General features: G+C 36.8%; 1 protein-coding gene across 3 annotated transcripts in view; it reads left to right on the forward strand.

Annotated features, from left to right (window-relative positions):
• CNTNAP4 (contactin associated protein family member 4) overlaps positions 1-25216 on the forward strand; it is a 258054-nt gene that overhangs the window by 164296 nt on the left and 68542 nt on the right. For all 3 annotated transcript variants that reach the window (XM_036909317.2, XM_057492932.1, XM_036909318.2), the window contains 4 exons: positions 2274-2393; positions 10342-10539; positions 17118-17274; positions 21679-21806. In XM_036909317.2, the coding sequence (XP_036765212.2) occupies positions 2274-2393; positions 10342-10539; positions 17118-17274; positions 21679-21806 (603 nt within the window). The remainder of the gene's footprint in view (positions 1-2273; positions 2394-10341; positions 10540-17117; positions 17275-21678; positions 21807-25216) is intronic.

The raw sequence follows: 25216 nt of genomic DNA on the forward strand, positions 1-25216 counted from the left end.
TCTTCTCCTGTGTTACAAGCCACACGTTTGTTTCTGATGAAAGGTTTGCATGTGTTGTAAGACTCATGTCATCTTGTTGTCTACTTGTCCAGTCCAAGTAATGGGGAGACCCAATACCCTTTTATTTTCCTTCCCAATTTTTCATATGATTACTGACATGCTGAGCAACTCCTCGCACTATCTCCTATGCCCTTGACTTTGAGCAAGGGTGTTGGGTCCAGAGGCATCAGCCTCCCTACTCTCCATCCCTTCACTGCATGCTGCTTGGAGGTGAGATTGGGATCCTGGGCTCCCAACGCTGGAGGCACCACAAGGGACCCTCAGAAGTCCTGATTCACGCTGGAGAGGGCATGAGCAGGAGTTCCCAGCCCCACGCCTTAATGCCCCCAGCACTGTGGGCAGCCTCATCCCCGGGGCATCAGCTTACATACTGGGGGGCCTCGTGACATCATGAAGAATGCCTGCTGCTGCTAAAGCCACACCTTACTATAGCCAAAGGCCAGCTTACTTGGTGCAGGTCACCCAGTTGGCAGAGGGTATTTTAATTTGTCATACCCCCCATCTTCCCAATTGTAGTAACTAACTCAAAACAGAAAGCTAATTGAGTGCGTCTTAATTGACTATTCATTTTTGTTACCAATGACTGAATCAAAATATAAACACAAACACTTTAAAGAAAAAGTCAGGTAATAAATAATAAGATATTGTCATCTGTGGCCCACAGTTTGATCCCATTTTTGAGTTAATTTATTAGGTTCTTGAGCAGGTAGTCTAAATGGAGCTGAAGGTTTTTGTTTTTTTACCAATAACTCCTGAGAAATGGGGTTAGGATGCTAAGCCTGGTTACAGTGAAGTTGGTACTATCTTTAGCATGAGTACGGGGAGGGGGAGGGATGGGTCTTGAAAAAGGTTTTATTATAAAATGGTATGTTAAATAGTCATATAATAAAAAATCAAGCAATACAGATAGAGCAAAGGTACTCCAAATTACCCCCATGCATCATGTGCCTTTTCTAATACAGCCTCACCCTTGAGTTATGTGTATATCCTGCCAGCCTATTTCAAGGAATTTATGAACCTATGTATGTGCATGTGAAAATATATAAATTAACCATTTTTACATGCCCATTTCACTGCATAAAATACAAATGTGACTAGAAAACAATCCATGCTTATATTTCTGCCTATATAATATAAATAGGAGCAAAATAAAACCATTACATTGTGGAGAAGTGAATTTGTATGATTATCTGAAGTTTCCATAACACTGAACAAATCACATTGTTTCATACTGTCTAAAAACTAAGTAACATAATTTTCAAAAATTCAGAATAGATCAAGGGAAGGACATTCAAGGGATGTATTTTTTCATTTCACAAAATAAAAGTCTTGATGGAAATTATCAGTACATTGGGTTAAGTGTTCAGTGTGTGTGTGTGCATCATATACAGTTGTTAATATCAAACCTTGTACATGGCAAATACATAATCATATAATTAAAAACATTCAATTATGGATCAAAACACACTGAGACCATTTGAGGGCATATTTCATATAAATATTTCATCTGCTTTGCATTTTAATTATCTTAAATTCTCATTATAGAGCATTAGAAAAAAATACCTTTTGTAAATTACTTTTAAAATTACTGATAAGGAGCTTTGGAAATCATATTTGTTTTATGAAAAGAAGGATTTTACCTATAGATAATTTGATGTGAGAAAGGAGAATAGTTACAGCATTATTTGAAATGTTTCTATTGCATAATTTTTGGATAGCGGCAGATTATCTAAGGAGATTGCAGTAATGCTTCAGATATGAGGACTTCAGATACAAGTTCAGGTGATACTGGACATAGAAATTTCAAATTGAATTTTGAAGGCTTCATTTGGATGGATGTCCAAAGTGGATGTCACATTATACTTATAAGTGTCTTTACATTTAAAACACATCATTTTTGTTTTGTTGTTTCACCTAATGTAAAAACCAACTCAATTTTCATTTTTGACTAAGTAATCTCATATTACTTTAGTGATAAAAAAGAAATGCTACAAAATACAACCTCATTCTTCCTCTTTTTTCTGTCTACCTTTCATCCATATTAATTTAAAAAAAAGAATGAGTTTTTTGTTTTAAAGCATGTTTTACCTTTTCTCCCGGTTAGTAATGTACATATTAAATTTCAAGACTTGAAGTATTTTGTGTCCAAATTAAAATTTAAGAGATTCATTTTATACTATTCCATTTATGATGATCCATTTTTTTTTTTACAGCTATCTATGAGCAGTCCTGTGAAGCCTATAAGCATAGAGGAAATACTTCAGGGTTTTACTATATAGATTCAGATGGAAGTGGTCCCCTGGAACCATTTCTTCTTTATTGCAATATGACTGGTGAGTTAATCAACTTTCATTCAGTAGTTAAGTTTTTGCAAATGCTTTAAACATACAGAATTAATACAAAACAAGTAGAAAGTTGACCTAATTTGTAACTTGATTAAAATACATAGTTCAGGAGAAGAATCTAACATAAATCTTCAAAAAAGAGTTTAATGATAATGATTTAAAATATTGTCATTCTTTTCTATGCATGTGGTATCTGTGTAGAACATTTAATAGTAAATGCATCTTATTAAGTTCCAAAACAAAAGGGATAAACTTTTGTTTCTCTGAGAAGATTGATACGTGTGAAAGGTTTGAACAATATTTACTTTTGAATTGTAGGTAAACATGAATTTTATTCTTGAATTCTTTATTTACATAAATTTAAATAAGAATTAATAGTTAGGGCAAATGTTTGGTTAGATTCAACATCCATGCACAATTAAAGAGAAAATGAAAACTCAATAAATTACCAATAGAAGATAATTTCTTTACTTTCTTAAAGAGAACCAAAAAAAAAACCTACAGCACATATCACAGTTTATGGTGAAATAGTGAAAGCTTTACCCCTGTCACCAATATTAACACAAGGATGCCTGCTCCTCTCACTCTTCACCATTGTATTAGGGATCTTAGCCTGTGTAACAAAGCAAGAGAAAGAAATGAAAGATATAAGTGCTGGAAAGGTAGAACTAAGATTCTCATTATTTATAGATGAACAGGTGATATATTGAAAATATTCTCAATAATCTACAGATAAACTATTAAAATGTAGGATCATCACTGGATATGAAGTTATTATAAAAAATAACTTCATTTCTATATACCAGCAATAAGCAGTCAAAAAAGGAAATTTTAGAAGAATCTACTTTCAATAGCATCAAAAATGTGAATACATTGCAATAAGTCTAATGAAAGATGCTCAGAACTTCTACACAGATAAGTATAAAATGCTCTTGAGAGAAAATAAAATCATAAGTAAATGGAGAAATATGAAATTGTCATCAATGAGAAAACTCACTCTGGTATAAATGTCAATTCTTCCTAACAAGGTATTGATTCAGTGCAAGCTTTAATTAAAATTCCAGAAGAGTGTTTATTTTTTGGTTGGTATAATTGGTGAATATTGGCAAACAGGTCCTAAAATTTATCAGCAAATTTGAAGGAACAAGAAGATCCAAATTAGTCGTGAAAAATAAAGTTGAAGGACTCAACTCTACCAGATATAAAGATGTTATAGGCTCAGTAAACTGTGTGTCTGGCACAAGGATAACAAATAGACCAATGGAACAAAATAAGAGAATCTATAAACACACTCACTCATGTATGGATAGTTGATTTATTGCAAAGGTGGCACTGATGTATCGAAGGAAAGATTGTTTTCAACTGGCAGTGCCTGGGAAAAATTGTATATAAATTTTGTAAGACGAAATCTTGATTGCTTCATCATCAAACAAAGAAATGGACTCTAGGTAAACGGTGCTGTCCAATATAGTAGCCACCAGCAACAAATGCCCATTTAGATTCAAATTTAATTAAAATTAATGAATAAAACTTAATTAATTGAAATAAATTTTACAAATCTGAATTTAAACTAATTCATTAAAAGAAAATTAAATAAACTGCCAGTTCTTCATTCTCACTGGCCATGTTTTAACTGCAGAGTAGCCACCTATTATTCCATTATCGAAGAAAGTTTACAATGGACAGCACTGTGTTAAGAAGTCAAAGTTTTATGGAGCAAAATAAATGGAAAAAGGAAATATTAAGTTGCAGTGGGAGGTGTTGCAGGGGAAGGTTCACTATTTTTTATTTTTCCTATTTGTGTAGCTTGGGTCATGAGTGAGATTTAATAGTCTGTCACTGCATCTTGCATTGCCACAAATGCCATCGTGAACTAGTCACATGCACCTGCTTTATGAGGTTTTGATTCTGTAAATCAGATTCCTCTAAATTGATAAATCTTGCTAATATTTAAAGCTTGAAGAAACACATGACAGAGACACACATGTGCACACATACATGTATGATTTTCATCATCCATGGTAGCTATATTCTATAAAGTAATAGACTCTGAGTTAGCCAACACTGGACCATTGCTCCTGGAGGAAATGCAATAAGGTGAGGTTCCTTTGAGCCTCTGGTCACAACATTCTCATTAACCAATCAACACATAGCCTTGTTTTATGTGTACTTCAGGTTAAAGACACCTTACTTAATACATATTGTTGATTCATTAGTGTGAACTCACAGCTAGCAGCACTGTAACTCAGACCTGAATGGAGCTTATGTAACATGTCTTCTTGGCAGGCACATAACATAAAGACAGAAATGCAAACACATGGCACTAAATAGACCACAAATAGGATACTTGTACGAGTGCTGAAACAAGGAGACAACGTTCTCTTGTTTAACTTCAGTGGGATATATGTATGTTGGGCGATTCAGATTTTTTGCTGCTTCCTACCTGTCTGCAGATGTATGAGAGTGCACTGAGTATTGATTTTGGAGTTATAAATACATTTTAGTGAGCATCCAAATTCACAAATAGTGTAGATTGATTATATACACATACACATATATCATGTTTATGATGGGTAATAATTCAGTAGCTTATAGGCGATATGCATATTTCATTATTTAAATGATAATGATATCATCAGTTTCATTTTATTGAATGAATTATTTCTTTTCTATTAAATCCACATTTACTTCATCATATTACATTATTAATGTTCCTTATTTTAATCACCTAAACCACACACCAACTCTAGAAACTCTAAGAGACTTGAAGTAAATACATATATGTAAATACATAGACACACACAGAGGTTAAAGGTGCATTAGTAAATTATCAAAATGTATTGATGAAAAAGAAGACATCCACAAAATTTAAAACCATTTGAAAACCAAACTGTTGAGTGCAGAGACCCAGATAATCTAGTTAGGAGACAGCTAAGTGTCTTCAGAAGCTCTGGAATATTGAAATAATTCAAACAAAAGTGACACTCCCAGAATGTAACAACCCAGTGAGAAATACATGTTGCAGCTTGACACAGTTCCTTTTGATCTGGTTTTGCAAATGAGGAAACCAAGAACTCAGGGATGCTCAGTGAGGCAGGTGAAAGATCATTTGGGATGGATCAGGAACAAAAACCTTGGTCTCTTTCCTCCCAGCTGGAAAATTTTTCTACTAGAAAAAGTCACATTCTATCAATGTCTCATTGCTTGTAGCCAATAACATATCCTCTAGTTATACAACTCAGATGTAACAGTAATGAGCACAAGACAAAATGCGGAATCGGTAGCTTGCACATGTGTAACTTAAAAATCCAGTTATTAGTCTAGAATTCATGTCAAACCAATACCTTCAAGCATTGTAAGCTAAAAGACACAAAGAAAAAAAAAGATACAAAGAAAATCTCTTTTGAATGAATAATTTCCTAAACTATGTTAAAGACTGAAAATTCTTTCTAAACAGGGTATTCTAAATATAATTTTAAGATAATTAGGATAATATGAATCCCAGTGGCCATCCCTATTGAAATATACAGGTTTTTTTTTCTTCTACACTGAACAGATTGCTTTTTCTATAATGAAATAGTTTTATGTTCAAGAAGTTATCTCATTATCAGAGATTGCATTTTATGGATAAATGTTTCAGTGGGGAAAAATTGATGAGCACTAACGCAGTGGCTTTCACACTTCTGTGACAATGAACATTCTGCGGCTTAAGCTCACCTTCCCACTGCACCAGGACCAGGACCCCTGCATTTGGTTTCACTGACTCAGGGAGCTTAGAGACCAAGGCCTGGGTCTTTGCTCTGTTAGAAAGCTCCCCCCTGTGATTCTGAGATAAGGGCTCCTGAGATCATTCCATGAGAAGGCTGGAGTGTGTAAGACTTACCATAACAAAATTATTTTTACTTCAGGGATTTCAGTAATAAAGCCCTTCTTAATAGCTAAGAGAGTTATTAACCAGCTCTCATTATTCAAGTGCAACCTTGTCTGCATCAAGTCTTGCTCCGGAAGGCTGGCTGTTCTCTCCTTTCGTCTCCCTGGCTTCCCGTAACACAGCACCTTCTTACCTGCCTTTATAGTCTTTATTGCCTCCATCTCCCTCAGCTGCTAATCCTGAAGGAGCACAAGCCTGCAACTGTGTTGCTTACACAGCATGTCTTTTTCTTTACACTGGTAGCACACAAATAATAGCAGTCAGCCTAAGATAAATCAAGTTCTTAATTACTCAGTTGCTTTACGTACAATCTATATATTATAGATCTCTTCAGGGAGAGACACCCGAATAACCAAACTGCCTTTCAATTTTTTAGTGTGTTCATTAAGTTTCATAAATTTTTCTGCCTATTTCGGCCATCTCTTCTTACTCACTTCTCTGTGCCCCTCCTGGCCTTAACAACTCTCTCGGCATCTGGTAAAGAATAATTTTCAAGACAATCAAATCATGACTCTTACACAGATATAACAGTAAGAGCTAAAACACACGTTTTAAAGATTTTGTTCAACACATTATTGAATGAGGAAACTTGTAAGATGTTACAACCAGCTCCAAGGAGAATCCAAAGAACAGACATATCTGTGTTTCAGTAATGCTGAAATTAATGTGCAAATGGAAACAAAACTGGCTTTTTCCTTCCTGTAAGAGGAAAGTCAGTTGAACCTTCAGCAGGTGGAATTTGCTTGTCTATGGACAAGAAATACTGGTTGTGAGGCAACAATGCCTTGTTTGCAAAGAAAAAAAAAATCTGAAGCCTGTGTTAAAGGATAATTGAATGTAAATATGTCTCAGAAGTTAGAGACAGTAAATTTCTCTGGAGAGATTTAAAGGCTGATCTCCTCCAGATGCATTTGCTTACAGTTTAAGAGTGATAAAAACCGAAGGACTTGCCTCTCTTCTCCTCAGAGAAGATTTGTTGCATCCCAGAGCCAAAGTTCCTCTGTCGCTGTCTGGAGGGGACAAGCCAGGCCAGCCACCCACCATAAGCTCCGTCTCATGACTGGGTTCTCCTCGGGTGGTGCAGCCCCAGCACGTGCGGTGCATCTGGCACTCATCACTGTGTCAGCCCAAGGGACATGGGGGTGTGGACAGTGGATGCTGCTGGGATTCTCTGAGCAAATGGTCCAGAACTAGAGATACCCCATGTCTGTCTGTCAGTATATATTGATATCCATATCATCCATATATCTACATCTAGAGACTAATATAATTTATATATGAGACAAGATATATATATATAATTTATATATGAGGCAAGATAACCTGATAATGTGCAAGTAGGATAACATCCCACATTCTTCAGTTTTAGACAATAATGTTTTACAATTCTATCAGTTCTCCATAATTTACAGAGTTCTAAAAGGCAATGACAGTCTCTGAACTGCCATGAAGTTGGAATCAGATAACCTGAAAGGTTGTGCTGTAGTCTGAACAATGCATTGTTTTCATTCATTCATTCATTCCCTTCTTTCTCTAACAAATGTCTTCTGCTTGCTGTGCCAAGCCCCTCCGCGGTGTGCTGGAGATACTATGGTTAGCAAACTAGAAGCTTTCACTCTTCCCATAGAATTTACAGATTAGTGGAAAAGACCAATAGAATAAATCACAAAATATTCCATTACAAATTGTGATGGGTCTGTGACTTTTACAGTTGTAATTTCTAAATGGGTGTTTGTAGAAACATCAGATAATATAACCATATCTGAAGGAACAGTAAAGAGACTCTAAGTTAATAGGTTTTGAGAGATTCTCCCTGTTAGTAAAGTGCATGAGATTTGGAACATGACTGCTGGGCACTCCTTTCCGTTGCTCAGAATCTACTGTGATGATTTCATTGTCTCTGATTGATTTCATTGGACAATTTTGATTCCATTGACAATCTGCTAGATTGTCCTGGAAGTGTAGATTGTCTGATTAGCACAGGAACTGCTTAACATCATATTTTGTAGCACTTTTTATTAGAAAATAAAATCACTTGCAGAAACTATCATAATATTGAAATTTTAGTATTTCAAAAGGAAACATTTCTACAAGCTGCCCTTTAATGGTTGTCATGCACTTTGGCTTTGATTTCTAACAACACCTTAAAAGAACTTTAGAATCATGTTAATTGTGACCCAGTAGCTGCTAAATGATAGGAAGTCCCTCTTTGTGTGACCCAAAGGCAAAGAGACCAAGGCTTCAAGCAGGTTTATCATCCTGTTCTTTTCAGAGCTACTCAGCCAGATTTGAGTTTCCTCACGCAGGCCGTAATTTACCACCAGAAAAGATGAGTCATTTTGCTGAACAATAAAAGCAGAGTCCAACAGAGGCTAGGTGAACAGATTTGCCTGTTAATAATCTTAAACTTACTATAGCCAAGGTTGATTTGACTAAAACTATAGAATTTCAGACCTACTATATTGCCTCCTATATTCTGCCACTTTATTTTCCAAATTTGGAAATGAAGGCTCAGACTTTACCTGACTTTCTTAAGGGCACACATCCATGTGATCTGCAATTCACATCTCCTAACTGTCTACACTGCACTGCTATCTGGCCATCCATAGTTAATTTCACTAGCTTATATATCATGTCCTCCAAGGAAGCCAACTTACTGATAAAGCTTTATGGTGAGCTGAAATGCAAGGTGGAAATACATGTAACCACTGTTGTTTCAGAGAAAAATAATGGTCCACGCATCAGAGGCAATAAGGCTGTCAGATTTGCTTTCTGCCTCAGTTATTTAGCAGGCCTCTCTATTCAAAATTTTGGTGGCCAGGAGATGGGTGGGGATGAAATTTCTTACCTTGTTTTGATCACTCCATATGAATGTATTAGCTAAAAAGAGGTGGGGTGGAAATTCTATCCACTGTTTTTCTCCAACTTGGAATATTCCTCTGTCATACAGAAGACTTAATGTGATTTAACAGCACAAATATAGCAGAGTTTTGACAACTTCCAATCTGTTTCTTACCTATTAAATCAGAGGCCTTTTGATTAATCTGTTCCTGTCCCTGCATATATCACAGTAAATATAATATGAAGTCTATTGTTGGGAAAGTACAGTATGCCTATCTTCTACTGTAGACATTGTGGGATATTTATTTCATCTAAACAGTTTTGGGAATCAGTATGATGGAAATGTTCACATTCAGGTGGCAACAATGATAGCTGTACTGAAAACTCAAAAAGATATTTTTTGTGTTAGTTGAGTTGCTGATAATGTATCAGATATGTGTGGCTCAAGAGAGCCATTGAACAATGGTTCAACTTCTTATTGTTGTATAACTATTGCATTATTTAAGTGTCGTAGCAGAAAACCAAAATGAGTATTTCAAATTTGATTTGTAAAGAAATAGGTGTACACTCATAATTAAATGTTGTCTGAAGGGAGACAAATACAGTCCATAAAAATTTGATTTTATTATTGCTGGTAACGTGAATGATTTTTGAGAGTAAAAAAGTCATTGCTTACCTTATGTAATTTAACATATTTTACAAATTTGAAGATGAACTTTTTTTCACATTGCAACATCTCTAAATTCTGGGTGTGTCAACAATCAATGCTGTTTGGCAATTATAATAGGCAGCATTTTTTTTTCCTTCTTAAAGGAAAATAATGATTCATCTTTAAAAAGGAGAATATCAGGTTTGATGAAATGTACCACAAATTTTAATAATCAGATTTCTTAAATTTTCAACAAAAATATTTTCTGGCTAAGTTATAGTAAAATAAAGTCACTTGCAAATGTATGGCAATCATATAAATTACAGGGAGAAGAATCACTTTGCTGTAATTAAAAATTTTTAAGAATCCATTTGTGCTGATTCTGCCTCTCAGAGAGGTTTGATGAGTAGAAAAATTTGACTCAGATAAAAGGTGATTTTGATTTTCTTTATTTATTTTAACTTTTGCAGACTAGTGATGGTCTCCTCTCTTTCTTCCCCATTTCTGCCTACAAGAAACTGCGTGGACCATCATACAGCACAATGGTTCTGACTTAACAAGAGTCAGAAATACTCACCCAGAGAACCCATATGCTGGGGTTTTCAAGTATGTGGCCAGCATGGGGCAACTCCAGGCCACGATTAGCCGCGCGGAGCACTGCGCACAGGAGCTTACCTACTACTGCAAGAAGTCACGGCTTGTGGATAAGCAAGGTAAATAAACTGAGGCCTCTGCCCCGCTGCTCACACAGGGCGCTTTACTTAATCAGCTCCTGAGGATTTTAATTCTGCCAAGGTGGCGGGGGCATCTAGCATGCCCCTGCATACCCAGATGCATGTCTCTGTACTTAGCAAACATGTCGCAGTCTGGAAGTCACAGAGATGCTTTTGCCTGAAGAAAAGAACAAGGTCATTTCACACTGAACTTTGTTCAAAGCCCTGATCGCCTTGAGAGTCTCTCCCTGACCTCAATCAGGTAACTGTGCAGAATGAGGCTTCGTTCTGATACTCAATGAATGTACAGTGTTTATCCCTCATAAAGGGCAAGTGACACATATGGCTTGTTTTATCATGGACAAGAGCTAATAAAAATATGACTTGCTTTTCTGAAAGTGTGTGTGACTCTTTTCATGGATTGTTGACAGCCTCTGGGTGTAACTGAAAATTAGAACAGGCTGCTGGAAATAGCTCAGTAGCTCAAACAGGAATTGGAAAACCATCTTAACTCTTTCTTTTGTTCTACTTTTAATGAGCAGTCTACTTCTGAATTCTGTTTCTGGTTTTGTGTTTTCTCCCTTGAGACTGTCCCATTAGGCGAGGGTGTCTTAGGTCCCCCCAGTTCTGCCTTTGTGTGGCCTCAATGGCCTAATTCTTGAAGCTACTCTGAGAGCCTTCCAGCTGGCCTCCTAGCTCACATCTCTGCGTATCCTCTAACCACCCAACAGAGAGTCTGAAATACTGATCTTTCTGAAAAGAATTAACCTTTGAGAAACACTGCTTCCATCATGACCCTGTCCTGTGTAAGATGCTCCAGTGCCTCCTGGTTCCTGTCTGTCCAAAACAGACTTTTGTGTCTGGACACCAGAACTCAAACTATGGGTCCATTCTGTTTAGGCAACCTTCACGCCACCCTCAACAACCTGTTTTTTAGCAGCAATACTGAGGTATATATTTCTTCAGAAATTAAAGATTCTAAGACATCTGCACCATGAAGCCACTTTGTTCAAATGTTTACTCCGCTTGTTGTCTTAAAAGAGATGAGAGTTCCAGATAGAAGAATTTTAAATGAAATGCATTCCCTGTGTGATCATCACGTGTTGTGTGGATCATGCAGGAAGAGTTTGAGCTCTTGGTACGATGTTCGGACCTTTCATTTTCTTTTAAGCATCTCACATGTTTTCTTCCATCTACTTCATACAATTATTTTCTCCCCTGTGCCTGAGTTCCTCCCCTTCCTCCTTTTCATCATCATCTTCTTCTTTTCCAGAGTATCCTGACTTGGCCTTTGACCCCTCCAAATTCTTCCCATTTTCCTGGTCTCCCCTCTGATTTTGTCCCTCTGAAACCTCAGTTGCACCTGTGAATGGCCTTCGGATAATTGTAGCACAAACAGCATAAGATTTAAAGGTGGGGAGAGATGTGAGTTCAAGTCCCAGGTCTCTCCTGATTAGCTCTAGTGCAGAATCTTTCTCAGTCTGTTTTCTCTTCTCTGAAATGGGGCCAAGAATACCAACCTCACAGGGGTGTGGTGAAGAGTGGGTGACATGCCACATAAAGATGACAAAGAGGACTCCTCTCCTCCCAGCTCTGAAGTGCATCGTTGTTATAGTTAACATGCCAGTTTCATGTGCAACTGATTTTCATTGTTGCTAAATAGTGATCTTGGAATCCAACCAAAGAGATAAGCAAATATGGAAGTGCATTTTAAGAATGAGAACCTTAATTATATAGAAGGTAAAGTGAGTGTGATGAGATAAAAATGAACTGAGTCGCTCAGCTGGAATAAAAAAACAAAAAGGAAGACAATCCTCAGAGTCACCAGTGGGTCAGACATGGAAAGAACCAGAAAGAGAAACCCTCAAGGGGTCAGTGAGCAAGGGCCCTACAGAGTAAACGGGTCGGCATGGAGTAGGAAAGAGGTCCTGCCTTCACGGCCGGTGGTGCGGGGTGCCTTTGGTTAAGGCTGCCCAGGTGTTTCAGCCAGGCTTGAGAGCCACTAGTAAAGAAAGTAGTATGCTCTAGAAGCCTCTAGAATCAGGGATGGTGATAATTAATGAATATACAGATTTTCCTTGGGTCCATGACCCCTAGAATCCATGTAGAATGGATATGAGTTGGAAAATAGAACAATTTGGATTTTGAGTTCACAATAAGGAATATTTGGGGGAGAACAGTAATGGAAGGTGGTGTCAGGCAAGTAAAATGTACAGTTGTTTCAGATGTTGAACATACAGAAGTTTCGAGTAATAATGGCACCATAATTGTGGATGAATAAACTGGGATGTGTAGGAAATTTCGTTTTCAGCAAGCTGTGAGTCAGTACATTAGAAGGCTAATAAATGGGAATGCTCTAGTCATTGGGATTTTAACTATGGGGAGTGGGATGTTCTACCATGATCACTGATAATTTATAATTTTAATTTTGAACTTTGAAAAATTTCTCATGATTTTATTTTTTGGTATCATTAATATACATGAGCAACATCGTGGTTACTAGATTCCCCCCCATTTTCAAGTCCCCACCACATACCCTATTACAGTCACTGTCCATCAGCATAGTAAGATGCTACAGAATCACTACTTGTGTTCTCTGTGCTATACTGCCTTCCCCGTGACCCCCCATGTTATGTGTGCTAATCGTAATGCCCCTTATTCCCCTTATCCCTCCCTTCCCTCCCATCCTCCCCAGTCCCTTTCCCTTTGGTAACTGTTAGTGCATTCTTGGGTTCTGTGAGTCTGCTGCTGTTTTGTTCCTTCAGTTTTTCCTTTGTTCTTATACTCCACAGATGAGTGAAATCATTTGGTATTTGTCTTTCTCCGCCTGGCTTATTTCACTGAGCATAACACCCTCTAGCTCCATCCATGTTGTTGCAAATGGTAGGATTTGTTTTTTTCTTATGGCTGAATAATATTCCATTGTGTATATGCACCACATCTTCTTTATCCATTCATCTACTGATGGACACTTAGGTTGCTTCCATTTCTTGGCTATTGTAGTGCTGCGATATACGTAGGGGTGCATATATCTTTTTGAAACTGGGATCCTGCATTCTTATGGTAAATTCCTAGGAGTGGAATTCCTGGGTCAAATGATATTTCTATTTTAGTTTTTTGAGGAACCTCCATACTGCTTTCCACAATAGTTGAACTAGCTTACATTCCCACCAGCAGTGTAGGAGGGTTCCCCTTTCTCCACATCCTTGCCAACATTTGTTGTTGTTTGTCTTTTGAATGGTGGCCATCCTAACTGGTGTGAGGTGGTATCTCATTGTGGTTTTAATTTGCATTCCTTTGATGATTAGTGATGTGGGGCATCTTTTCATGTGCCTGTTGGCCATGTGAATTTCTTCTTTGGAGAAGTGTCTGTTCAGTACCCTGCCCATTTTTTAATTGGATTATTTGCTTTTTGTTTGTTGAGGTGTGTAAACTCTTTGTATATTTTGGATGTCAACCCCTTATCAGATATATCATTTATGAATATATTCTCCTATACTGTAGGATGCCTTTTTGTTCTACTGATGGTGTCCTTTGCTATACAGAAGATTTTCAGTTTGATATAGTCCCAGTTGTTCATTTTTGCTTTTGTTTCCCTTGCCAGTGGAGATATGTTCATGAAGAAGTTGTTCATGTTTATATTCAAGAGAGTTCTGCCTATGTTTTCTTCTAAGAGTTTTATGGTTTCATGACTTATATTCAGGGTCTTTGATCCATTTTGAGTTTACTTTTGTGTATGAGGTTAAACGATAATCCAGTTTCATTCTCTTGCATGTAGCTGTCCAGTGTTGCCAACACCAGCTGTTGAAGAGGCTGTCATTTGCCTATTGTATGCCTGTGGCTCCTTTATCATATATTAATTGACCATCTATGCTTGGTTAATATCTGGACTCTCTATTCTGTTTCACTGGTCTATGGGTCTGTTCTTGTGCCAGTACCACATTGTCTTGATTACTGTGGCTTTGTAGTAGAGCTTGAAGTTGGGAAGTGAAATCCCCCCTGCTTTATGCTTCCTTCTCAGGATTGCTTTGGCTATTTGGGGTCTTTTGTGGTTCCATATGAAGTTTAGAACTATTTGTTCCAGTTTGTTGAAGAATGCTATTGGCATTTTGATAGGTATTGCATTGAATCTGTAGATTGCTTTAGGCAGGATGGCCATTTTGACAATATTAATTCTTCCTAGCCAAGAGCATGGGATGAATTTCCATTTATTAGTGTCCTCTTTAACTTCTCTTAAGAGTATCTTATAGTTTTTAGCATATAGGTCTTTCACTTCCTTGGTTAGGTTTATTCCTAGATATTTTATTCTTTTTGATGCAATTGTGAATGGAATTGTTTTCCTGATTTTTCTTTCTGCTAGTTCATTGTTAGTAAATACGAATGCAACAGATTTTTGTGTATTAATTTTGTATCCTGCAACTTTGCTGAATTCAATATTAGTTCTAGTAGTTTTGGAGTGGATTTTTTAGGGTTTTTTATGTACAATATCATGTCATCTGCAAACAGTGACAGCTTGACTTCTTCCTTACCAATCTGGATGCCTTTTGTTTCTTTGTGTTGTCTGATTGCTGTGGCGAGGACCTCCAGTACTATGCTGAATAAAAGCGGGGAATGTGGACATCTTTGTCTTTTTCCTGATCTTAGAGGAAAAGCTTTCAGCGTCTCGCTGTTATGTATAATGTTAACTGTGGGTTTGTCATATATGGACTTTATTATGTTGAGGTACTTGCCCTCTATACCCATTTTGTTGAGAGTTTTTATCATGAGTGAATGTTGAATTTTGTCAAATGCTTTTTCAGCGTCTATGGAGATGATCATGTGGTTTTTGTCCTTCTTTTGTTGATGTGGTAGATGATGTTGATGGATTTTGGAATGTTCTACCATCCTTGCATCCCTGGGATGAATCCCACTTGATCATGATGTATGAGCCTCTTTTGAATTCAGTTTGCTAATATTCTGTTGAGTATTTTTGCACCTATGTTTATCAGGGATATTGGTCTCTAGTTTTCTTTTTTTGTGGGGTCTTTGCCTGGTTTTGGTATTAGAGTGATGTTGGCTTCATGGAATGTGTTTGGAAGTATTCCCTCTTCTTCTGTTTTTTGGAAAACTTTAAGGAGAGTGGGTATTATGTCTTTTCTACATGTCTGATAAAATTTCATGATTTTCCTACTTACATCTCATACTTAAATTCTTTAGGACACTTCAAAAAGTCTTGAGAGGAAATGAAGGTATTTGGTATCTTGAAAACATTATGTGGTTTTCATTTTATAGGGAAGATAGGAAATTTAGATGTGAAAATATTATTCAGTATTTAGGAGTAGTGATTTATTTTCTTTTTGATCTACGAACACAATGTTTTAAGGTATATGGTGAAATATATCTGTTAAATATATTTTAAGGTGATGTTACATTTGGTTGATACTTAATCATGAATTTTAAAAAATGAAGATTCTTGATATTAATGTCTTCATGCATAACATAAGCTTCTGATTATGTTACCTCTTGTTTTTTGGCGTGGCACGGACCGGTATGCATGGTGACACTGGGAGAGAGGTTGTCACATTAGTAGAGGTCCCATCTAATGGCAAATTATTATGCACATTGGCATTTCTAAGGGAGAAATTATGTCCCAGAGTTTCAGTAGGGCCGTTGGCAACAATTTAAAGGTTTGAAAGTCAACAGAATAATGATCAGGCACCTTTGAGGAGCTGTGTTGTTGTCACATTCTTTTCATGCCTGATTCTCAAATGACTATGATTTTTCCTCTCTACCTGTTTTTTTTCTGAGGCAGATTGCCTGCATGCCTCACCTAAATGTTCCGTCTTCCCTTTGCTCCAGTTCCTTGGCTTCATGTTTGGTCTTAACTCTGAAAAGAGCTGGTAGCTGATCATTCATTATACAAAGAAGTACATTTGGCAAGAGAAACTTTGTTTTTTAAATGTAATATTTGCTTCAGGCTTAAAGATCTTCCAGTGTTACTTTATAGTCTCCACATAAATAGCCAAACCATTAAATGGAAGAAAAAAATACATTCAAATAGGTCTTAAATCATGACAGGGGAGTGCCTTACTATGCTTAATATTTAATAAACAACTCATATTTATTTAGCCAATAAGCACATTGAGAAAAATCACTGACTTTATATAACATTCCATGATGTTTTAATGGGCATTTTATGATATCAAGTCAGTGTTGTTTCTGATATGTTAATTACTGTGTTTTTATATTTTGTTAACTTGTTATTTCAGAAATTATTGTTAAATAAATTATATATGTGAACTGCTCTCGATACATTTTTAGCATTGTGCCCAAATTAAATAGGAACTGCAGTTTCTTTTCTACTCAAAGAAAAATATGTCAATCATTTATTTTAAGTAATAAAGTATTTTTTAAAAAAGCTTTCTTAAGGAAATGCCATCATTAAAAGTGTTTGGCATATCACTGCATGAAATCCATCTTTCTCTTTTTCCTTTGACCCTTTTGAATGATTTGGGAAGAAAGGGAAGTAGGAAATTACAAGGGTATGGAAGGCAGTGGGGTGAGAGTCAGGTGTCACGTTTCTTACATTTGTCTTTCAGATGGAACCCCTCTGAGCTGGTGGGTTGGAGGAACCAATGAAACACAGACGTATTGGGGAGGTTCTTTGCCTGATCCCCAAAAATGTACTTGTGGATTAGAGGGGAACTGCATTGATTCTCAGTATCACTGCAACTGTGACGCCGACCGGAATGAATGGTGATTTTCCTATGCTTTCCCTACGTAAAACGAAGTTTATTTTTCGAAATGGTTCACTCAAAATATGTAATACTGAACAAGTTAGTACAGTGATGAAATTAGATAAAGGGATGTTTTGTTGATCATGAATTGTGTACATTTTATTTTTGTAATAACGATAGAAAGGGGCTTCTGTTTCGTGTTGCCTCTTCACTGTAAACCAGTTATCATTCTCTTTAAAATCAGGTGTTATTAAAAATTCCATTATTCTCAAAAGATACTTACAACCATTCATTATTAAAGCACATTTCAATAATCTGCCTATAAAACCTTTAAACAAGTAAACTTAGAACATCCCACAATTATTGGGGAAGGTGTAGCTCTTTTATTTTTGCAAAGGACAAACCATGCCACAAAGATGAAGTTCTGTTTATTGCATTTTGAACCTAAAACATTTACGGATATGAAAGTCAAGCTCGAAGTATTATTCTAAGTAGAAGAGAAGTCTTGTGCATATGTTCTCCTTTGGAAGGTTTAACACAATTATTATGTTATATTTGAGATCAGAGGTGGAATGTAGATTGACTTTATTTATCTGTGAAGTGAAATTTTAAATTCTCATATTCATGTTTCAAAAATGTATATCTTACATTGCTGAGCAACTGAATTTACACACAAGAATTTTTTTTAAATATTAACAGTCAATTTGGCTGTAAGTGTGATTGATTTGGTTGCAGAATAAACATTAATTCCAGAAATCAGTTAGCTGTTAATTGAGCTCATATTTTGAATTGCCTGATATTTCATTTATTTATTTGGCAAACATCAAGATTATATTATATCAGAAGACAGATTCTTTTAGAATATCCTAGAAGGAGGCATCCGTATGGCATCATGACTATTTTCAGTATTACACATTTGATAAGAATAGTCTCTCTTACTCAAACTACAATTTTTCAAAATTCTTCCTGCCTTTGGAAAGCACTCTTTCTCACTGTCTTCTCAAAAAAATGCCTACACAGTAATATTTATATTTTAAAATGGGAATAAAAGGCTAAGAGCAGTGTTTACAGAAAGAAAACAGCCTAACCTAATCACCAGCAACTCCCTAGTGCCTCCGTAACATTATTCATCAACACTAATTTCTAAAAATAACATTTGAAACTTCTCATATTAAGTTCTGTTTATGGTAAAGTAGCTTGCATGGAACTAACCTCCCTCAGATAGCATCTATAATCCCAGGAAATAGATTTATAAAAACACCCACTTGATGTTAATTGGAGAACAACCAAATGTAGACAGAAACTATGGTGTTAGTTGGGGGCCTTTAACCTGTGAAAGAAGGGAACCCAAGTGGGTGAGATGCATGTTTTCATGTCTTTTCCCTTGAGGACACTCCCCAGACCACAAACCATGGGGTGATTAGAACATTTCTAGGTGTTTTTTGGCTTGAAGTATCAGAGGATAGAGTTTGGGGCTTCCAGAATGATTAGAAATTGAGGGAGTGGAAATCCCAGAATGGAAGACCTTGCAGGAAGTCTACTTAATCAGCTCTGCCCAGATCCTCATGTGACCCTTGAACTGCACGCACAGAGGGGAGGTTTCTAGGAACCAAGCAGAGAGCTACAGCTGGAAAACTGTAGAGAAAACAAACTATCGAGACATTTCAGTGGCTACTACCAGCGGAGAGACAGAATTTGGAGTTTAAGGCTTATTAATTGTAATGGGTTTTGTAAAGCCCTCAGCTTTCCATTGAAATGACAGAAGGTCCATGTTTTTACAGCAAGGACTATGTCCCAGAACTGAGTATGATTGAAAATGAAAAGCAAAATGGACACAGCTCACCCTACAGACATATAAAACCAACCTCCACAATTTATTGTGATAAGGCTCTGATTGCACTGCCTGCAAAAACAAAACAGTCTTCAGAGAATGATAACAAGAGTCCAAACAAAACAGTCTTCAGAGAATGATAACAAGAGTCCAGAGTCTTTATGGTGTATCACCCCAATATTCAGTGCATTCTTATCGATTATTGCATATCCCACAAAAGGGTGAACTCCAATCCAAAGTCAAGAAAATAAAAGAAGTTATTAGAACTTGACCCTGGGACACTGATGTTTGATTAGTAGGCAGAAACTTTAAAGCAACAATTATAAACATGACCAAAGATGTGAAGGCAAAAATAATCACAAGAGAGTATTTGAAGCAGACAAATGAGAATTCTGTTAAAGAGGCAAAGGTAAAGTTTAGAATAGGAAAGTACAACATCTGTAATGGAAAATGCACTGGATGGACTTGAACTCATATAGAGACAGCAGAAGAAATCTTCAATGAACCTGAAGACAGCTTAATAGAAATTACTCAATCTGAAGAACACAGGGGAAAAAATATTGGAGGAAAAATGAACAGAACCTTTGTGGCTTGTGGGAAAACAGCAGACTTAACAGGCAAGAAATTGGAGTCTCTGGAGGATAGGAAATAAAATGAGGTGGAAAAGAATTTGATGAAATAATGGCTGAAAATTTCTCAAATTTGTTTAAAGTACAACACCCATGGTAGCAAGTCTCCATGATGGCGCCTGATGGTCCGTGCTCCCTGTTATTCACACCAGTGTGTAATTTCCTCCCCTGCAGCGTTGCCTGGACCTTGTGACTTGCTTCTAATACATAGAATATGGTGAAGGTGATGCGATGGCTCTTCTGAGGTTAGGTTACAAAAAACTGTGACTTCTGATTTGCTTGCAGCTCTCTCTCTGACGTGTCTAGCTTTCTTGTTTTGATGAAAAAAGTTACCATGTGGTGAGCTGCCCACATGGCAAGGAGTTGAGGGTGACCATCAACCCCACAGCCAGTGAATAATGGAGGCACTCAGGCCAACAAGCAGCGAGGAACAGAAGCAGCCCACAGCCGCAGGAGTACGCCTGGAAGCAGATCCTTCCCTATCAATCCTAGGATGACTACCATCCTTGCCAGAGCTTTGATTGCAGCCTTGGGACAGACCCTGTGCCAGAGGATCCTGACACACAGAAACTGTACATCATTAATGTTATTGTTTTAAGTCTGTAAATTTGGGGATAATTTGTGAAGCCATAGTAGATAATTAATACAACATTAATGTACAGATTTCAGAAGCTCAGAGGAACGCAAGCAGAATAAAAACACAGAAAAGCATGTTGGCTTGTTGTTCAAATTGCAAAAAACCATTGGTGAAGATAAATATTTTGAAAGCAGCCAGGGTGGGTGTATCTGGTAGAACACAGTCCATACAGGGCAACAATGATACAAACGAAGACTGACTTCTCATCAGGAGCGCAGGTCAGAAGACAATGGAATGATATCTTTAATGTGCTGTAATGAGAAAGCGATGCCAACCTAGGATTCTATACTGAACAAATGTATATTTCAATGAAGGTGAAATAAAGTCCTTTACAGATTAAACAGATACTGAGGGAATTTTTTGCCAGTAGAACTACACCATAAACTAACAAATTCTTCAGGCTAAAGAAAAATAACACTGGATGAAAAATTAGACCTCAGGAAGGAAAGAAGAGGACTGGAAATCTTGACTATGTCAGTAAATAGAATAGCCAGTGTTTAAATTCTTCTCTTAATTAAAAAAATTAAAATTCACTGTTTGATTATATTATAATGTTTATAACATAAGAATTTAAAATACATTGCAACAACAGCACAAAGAACAGGTGTGTGTGTGGAGGGGGTGATAAAGAAGTTATCCCAGTAAGCTTCTGACATTTTATATTAAGTAATAAAATATATAAGCATAAAATCCAAGTAGACTATGATGAATTAAGGATGCATTAGTAAGGATCCATAAAGCAAACATTAAAATACAATAAACAGACAGAGAGCTAAAAAGTGCATAAACAATAAAATCGAATACAAAAAATATGGAGGAAACCAAGTTGAGGTAGGAAAGGGGAGGAGAAATACAAGAAATCCTAGGGGAAAAAGTTAACAAATACCAAAATGATAGGTCCACAAAGTATCAGTCATTACACTAATTACACAATAGAAAAGCCATTCCATTTATCATTCATTTATTTTCTGTTTTTAAAAAATTGAATTATAATTGACATACAGAATTATTAGTTTCAGGTGCACAATGGGGTAATTTGATATTTTTAACCATTAGAAAATGATCACCTTGATATAAGCATTCCATCTAAAAGATAGAAAATGGCCAACTGAATTTAAAAATCACCAACTTTATTCTGTCTGCAAGGGACATTAAAATGCGGTATTTTTATATACTCAGATGAGCGGTTTGATCCTTACTTTTCTGTATGTGCAAATTTAGCTCAGAACGTCTTGGCTTTGAGAGGCAGTAAGGACTGTTATTTATTTTATAGTTATGTTAATCAGAGTAATTTTAAGAATTTTGTTGTTGATGCTCTTTTTTTAGGACCAATGACACCGGATTCCTTTCTTACAAAGAACATCTGCCAGTGACTAAGATAGTGATTACAGACACAGGCCGACCGCACTCAGAAGCAGCTTATAAACTGGGGCCTCTGCTCTGCCGGGGAGACAGTAAGTGGTGGCCGTGTGTTGCAAACACATCTGAGGAAAGTGATGTCACTTAAGATTCATGTTTCTATCATATAATAACTAATCAGCTTTCTATTATGAAAACTCATAAGCAATGTCTGAAATAATTATTCTAGTCAGCCAATGAATAAAGTACCCCTATTAAATAAATGTAATAAATGCTGTCATGGCAAACCTTGTTAAGATTCCAAGAAAAAGGAACCACTAAGCATCCCAATGTCATTGGTTCGTAAATACATTCCCGTATTCATCCATAGCATTATCCATATAGGAAAACCTCAGTGTGCTACATACAGTTGTTCAGAAACAAATGTTTGTGAGTTTCCTACTTTGGGGCCTGGGCTGAAAGTACATCATCAGTAGAATCAAATGTCAGTTTAATCAGACATGTTTCAACTTTTAATCTCATTCTTTTTCAGTTTGTGTGTGTGTGTGTGTTTACTGTAAATCAATGAGGCATGCTGTTTTGTATATCCAATGTATTAACGCTCTAAACAAGAATTTTAAATTTCAAATATGGTTTCACAGAAAATACGTATTTTCAGCAGGGAATGAAATGAGCATATGTGCCCATTCATAATCTGTCTGAAACCTGTTAGGCTAGAGGCTGATACATTAATTATTTATGCGTTTAGTTATTTCCAGAACTTAAAATGGAAATGGAAGAAACATTTATTTATATTAAAAGGGTGCCCCAAAATGAAAATTTTACCTCAGTGGCTCAACAGAGGAAGAGACGATCTAACAATGCTGTGGATTTACAGAGATATGTAGCAGAAGTTGCTTCGTTAAAAAGCAAAGATGACCGGCCTATAAAAATTTATATGTACTTGTAAAAAACTGTCAGCCATTATACCTACTGTCCCTAATCTTTATCATCTCTGCTTCCTGTTCTCATGGTAGGCCTTACACAAGCACATGAAGATGACATTAAGATATTTCATGGAGAGAAAAATTATGTGCAAAGAGATGAGGCTGTAAACTCAGGATGCATCCAGGATTGTGCAGTGAGTCTGTGTGAGCAGAGAAATTGTTCTGTACATCACATGCCCATTTCTCTGCCAGCTCTGATCTTACTCCTTCAGGGGCCCAGGCTGGCTTCCGCCATCCCCCTTATTCCGGCTGCCACAATCCCCGGAAACCTGGTGTGCTTTGACTGACTCTCTCAAACTCTATCCCTCAGAGCTTCTTTCTTGCAGACGTCCTGCCGTGATCTTAAACACATAGAACCTCTTTGCTTAGAGCAGTGATTTTCTCTCTGAGCCTATTTTGCCCCCTCAGGGAACATTTGGCAATAACTAGACACATTTTTGACTGTCACAGGTGTCGCAGGTTGAATGCCACTGGCATCTAGAGGGAGAAGCCAGCCAGGGTGCTAAATATCCTGCAGCTCGGGAGGCGGGTCTCCACAGAGAAATATCTGGCCCAGGACATCAGGAGTGCAGAGTTGAGAAACTATGGCCTTAAACTTTTGTGACCTTGGGTTGCAGAGGGAGGATAACAATGTTGGGAATAAGAATTCACAAAGTGTGAAGTATTAGGAGACCTGCTCATTAATTTGACTTATTAATGAAACTGTGGAGCGAGCTTTCCTTGGCCTTCTTGTCTCCGACATCTGGGTCAGGGTTGAGGCTCATCCTCACATGTGGTCGCAGGACTGTTTTCTGCATGAAGGGCCCTTTTTTGTTTTCTCAGTCAGCAGAGCAATGGCCGCACACAGTGATGGCCCCCTTTTCTCTTGGAGAAATCTGCAGCCCTGAAGCAATGCCCTAGGCAGTTTTTTTCTTCCCAGGTGAGCTAAATTGGGGTAGATAGGGGCATCCAGACAGGGGGTCCTGCACTGTGGGCCTTATGAACAGGAGAAAGATATGCAGGCACTATCCTGAAGGCATTGGGCCTGGAACATTGAATAATTTAAGGCTGAGAAATCACTTCATCCTTATGATCCCAGTGAAGCATGAGAACCAGTTATAAACCTAAAGACCAGCAAAGTGACTTTTGATGTGAGACAAGGGAAAATGATGTAGATGGAACCAAGCAATGACTGGCATGGAGCTTAAAGAAGAGACTCGGCTAGAGAGGAGTTAAGGTTGAAAGAATGTGAGGGTGCTCCCCAGCTTTCTGGTTTGAGTAAAGCTGCTAGTCCAGGATGCTGGTACCCACCGCTGTGATAACAGGATGCTGGTAGGATGCTAGTTCACTTCATTGAGACAAGGAATTTTTAGGTTTTCTTTAAAAATGGAAAGATGAAAAAAAAAAAAACATTTTAGTTTTGTCACACAAACTGGAGATGTTGAAAATTTTATATCTAGCCATTTTTCTAGGAAAGAGACAGAAGCCTTGAGAAAGTAGGATAAATAAACAAAAATTACTCTGAGACCTATTGGTCCCAGATATGAGCTTACCCCTAATTAACTGATGTTGTCTTTTTCTAAGCTTCTTTTAATTTTTTTTAAATGTAGGTGGTTCTGAAATTCCATGTTACTGCTGCTATTACTGTTTGATGCCAGAAGTCACAGATAACATCGTTATGCATTTTGCCCAAAAGTAGGTCAGATATGGATGATAAAGCTGCCTTTAAAGGTGTGCTGTAGACATGAAACTTAGTAAATATTGTTGTTCTTAATGAACTTATCTCTTTATGAATATGGAAATAAATTTTTGAAAATATATGTGAAAAGTAAATGGCAGACTTTGATATCCTATTTATGATAAAAATGAAGAAAATTAGGAACTGAAGGGAATTTCCCTGATGTTTTAAAGGCATCTGTGAAAATCTGATAGCTAATATACTGAATAGTCGAAGACTTCAATGCTTCCCCTCTAAGAATATGATCAAGGCAAGGATGTCTGCTCTCGCCTCTCCTATTCAATATCATACTGGTGGTCCTAGCACATGTAATAAATCAAGAAAAGGAATGCAAGACATATAGATCAGAAATGAAGAAATAAAAATGTGTCTGTTTACAAATGACATGGATTTTTGGATAGAATATCTGTAAGATGTTATTAAAAAATGAGTTTAGTAAGGTCACAAGATACAAAGTTAGATAAAAATAAATTATATTCCTATATGCTAATAATGAAATACTATAAATTGAATTTATTTAAAAAGTTTCTTTTACAGTAGCACCAAAAGTATGAAATACTTTGATATACATATAACAAAATTATATAACATTGATGAGAACTAATTAAATAACTAAATAAAAATACAATACTCATGGGTTGAAAGATTTCATATTGTTAAGATGTCAATTTTCCCCAAAAGGATATACAGATTTAATACAATCCCAATCAAAATCCAGCAGGTATTTTTCTTTTTCTTTTTTGTAGAATTTGGCAAGCTTATTCTAAAATTTGTATGGAAAAGTGAAGAAACCAGCATAGCT

This window comes from Manis pentadactyla, chromosome 15 (assembly GCF_030020395.1).
Source record: "Manis pentadactyla isolate mManPen7 chromosome 15, mManPen7.hap1, whole genome shotgun sequence".
NCBI classification, from domain to species: domain Eukaryota; kingdom Metazoa; phylum Chordata; class Mammalia; order Pholidota; family Manidae; genus Manis; species Manis pentadactyla.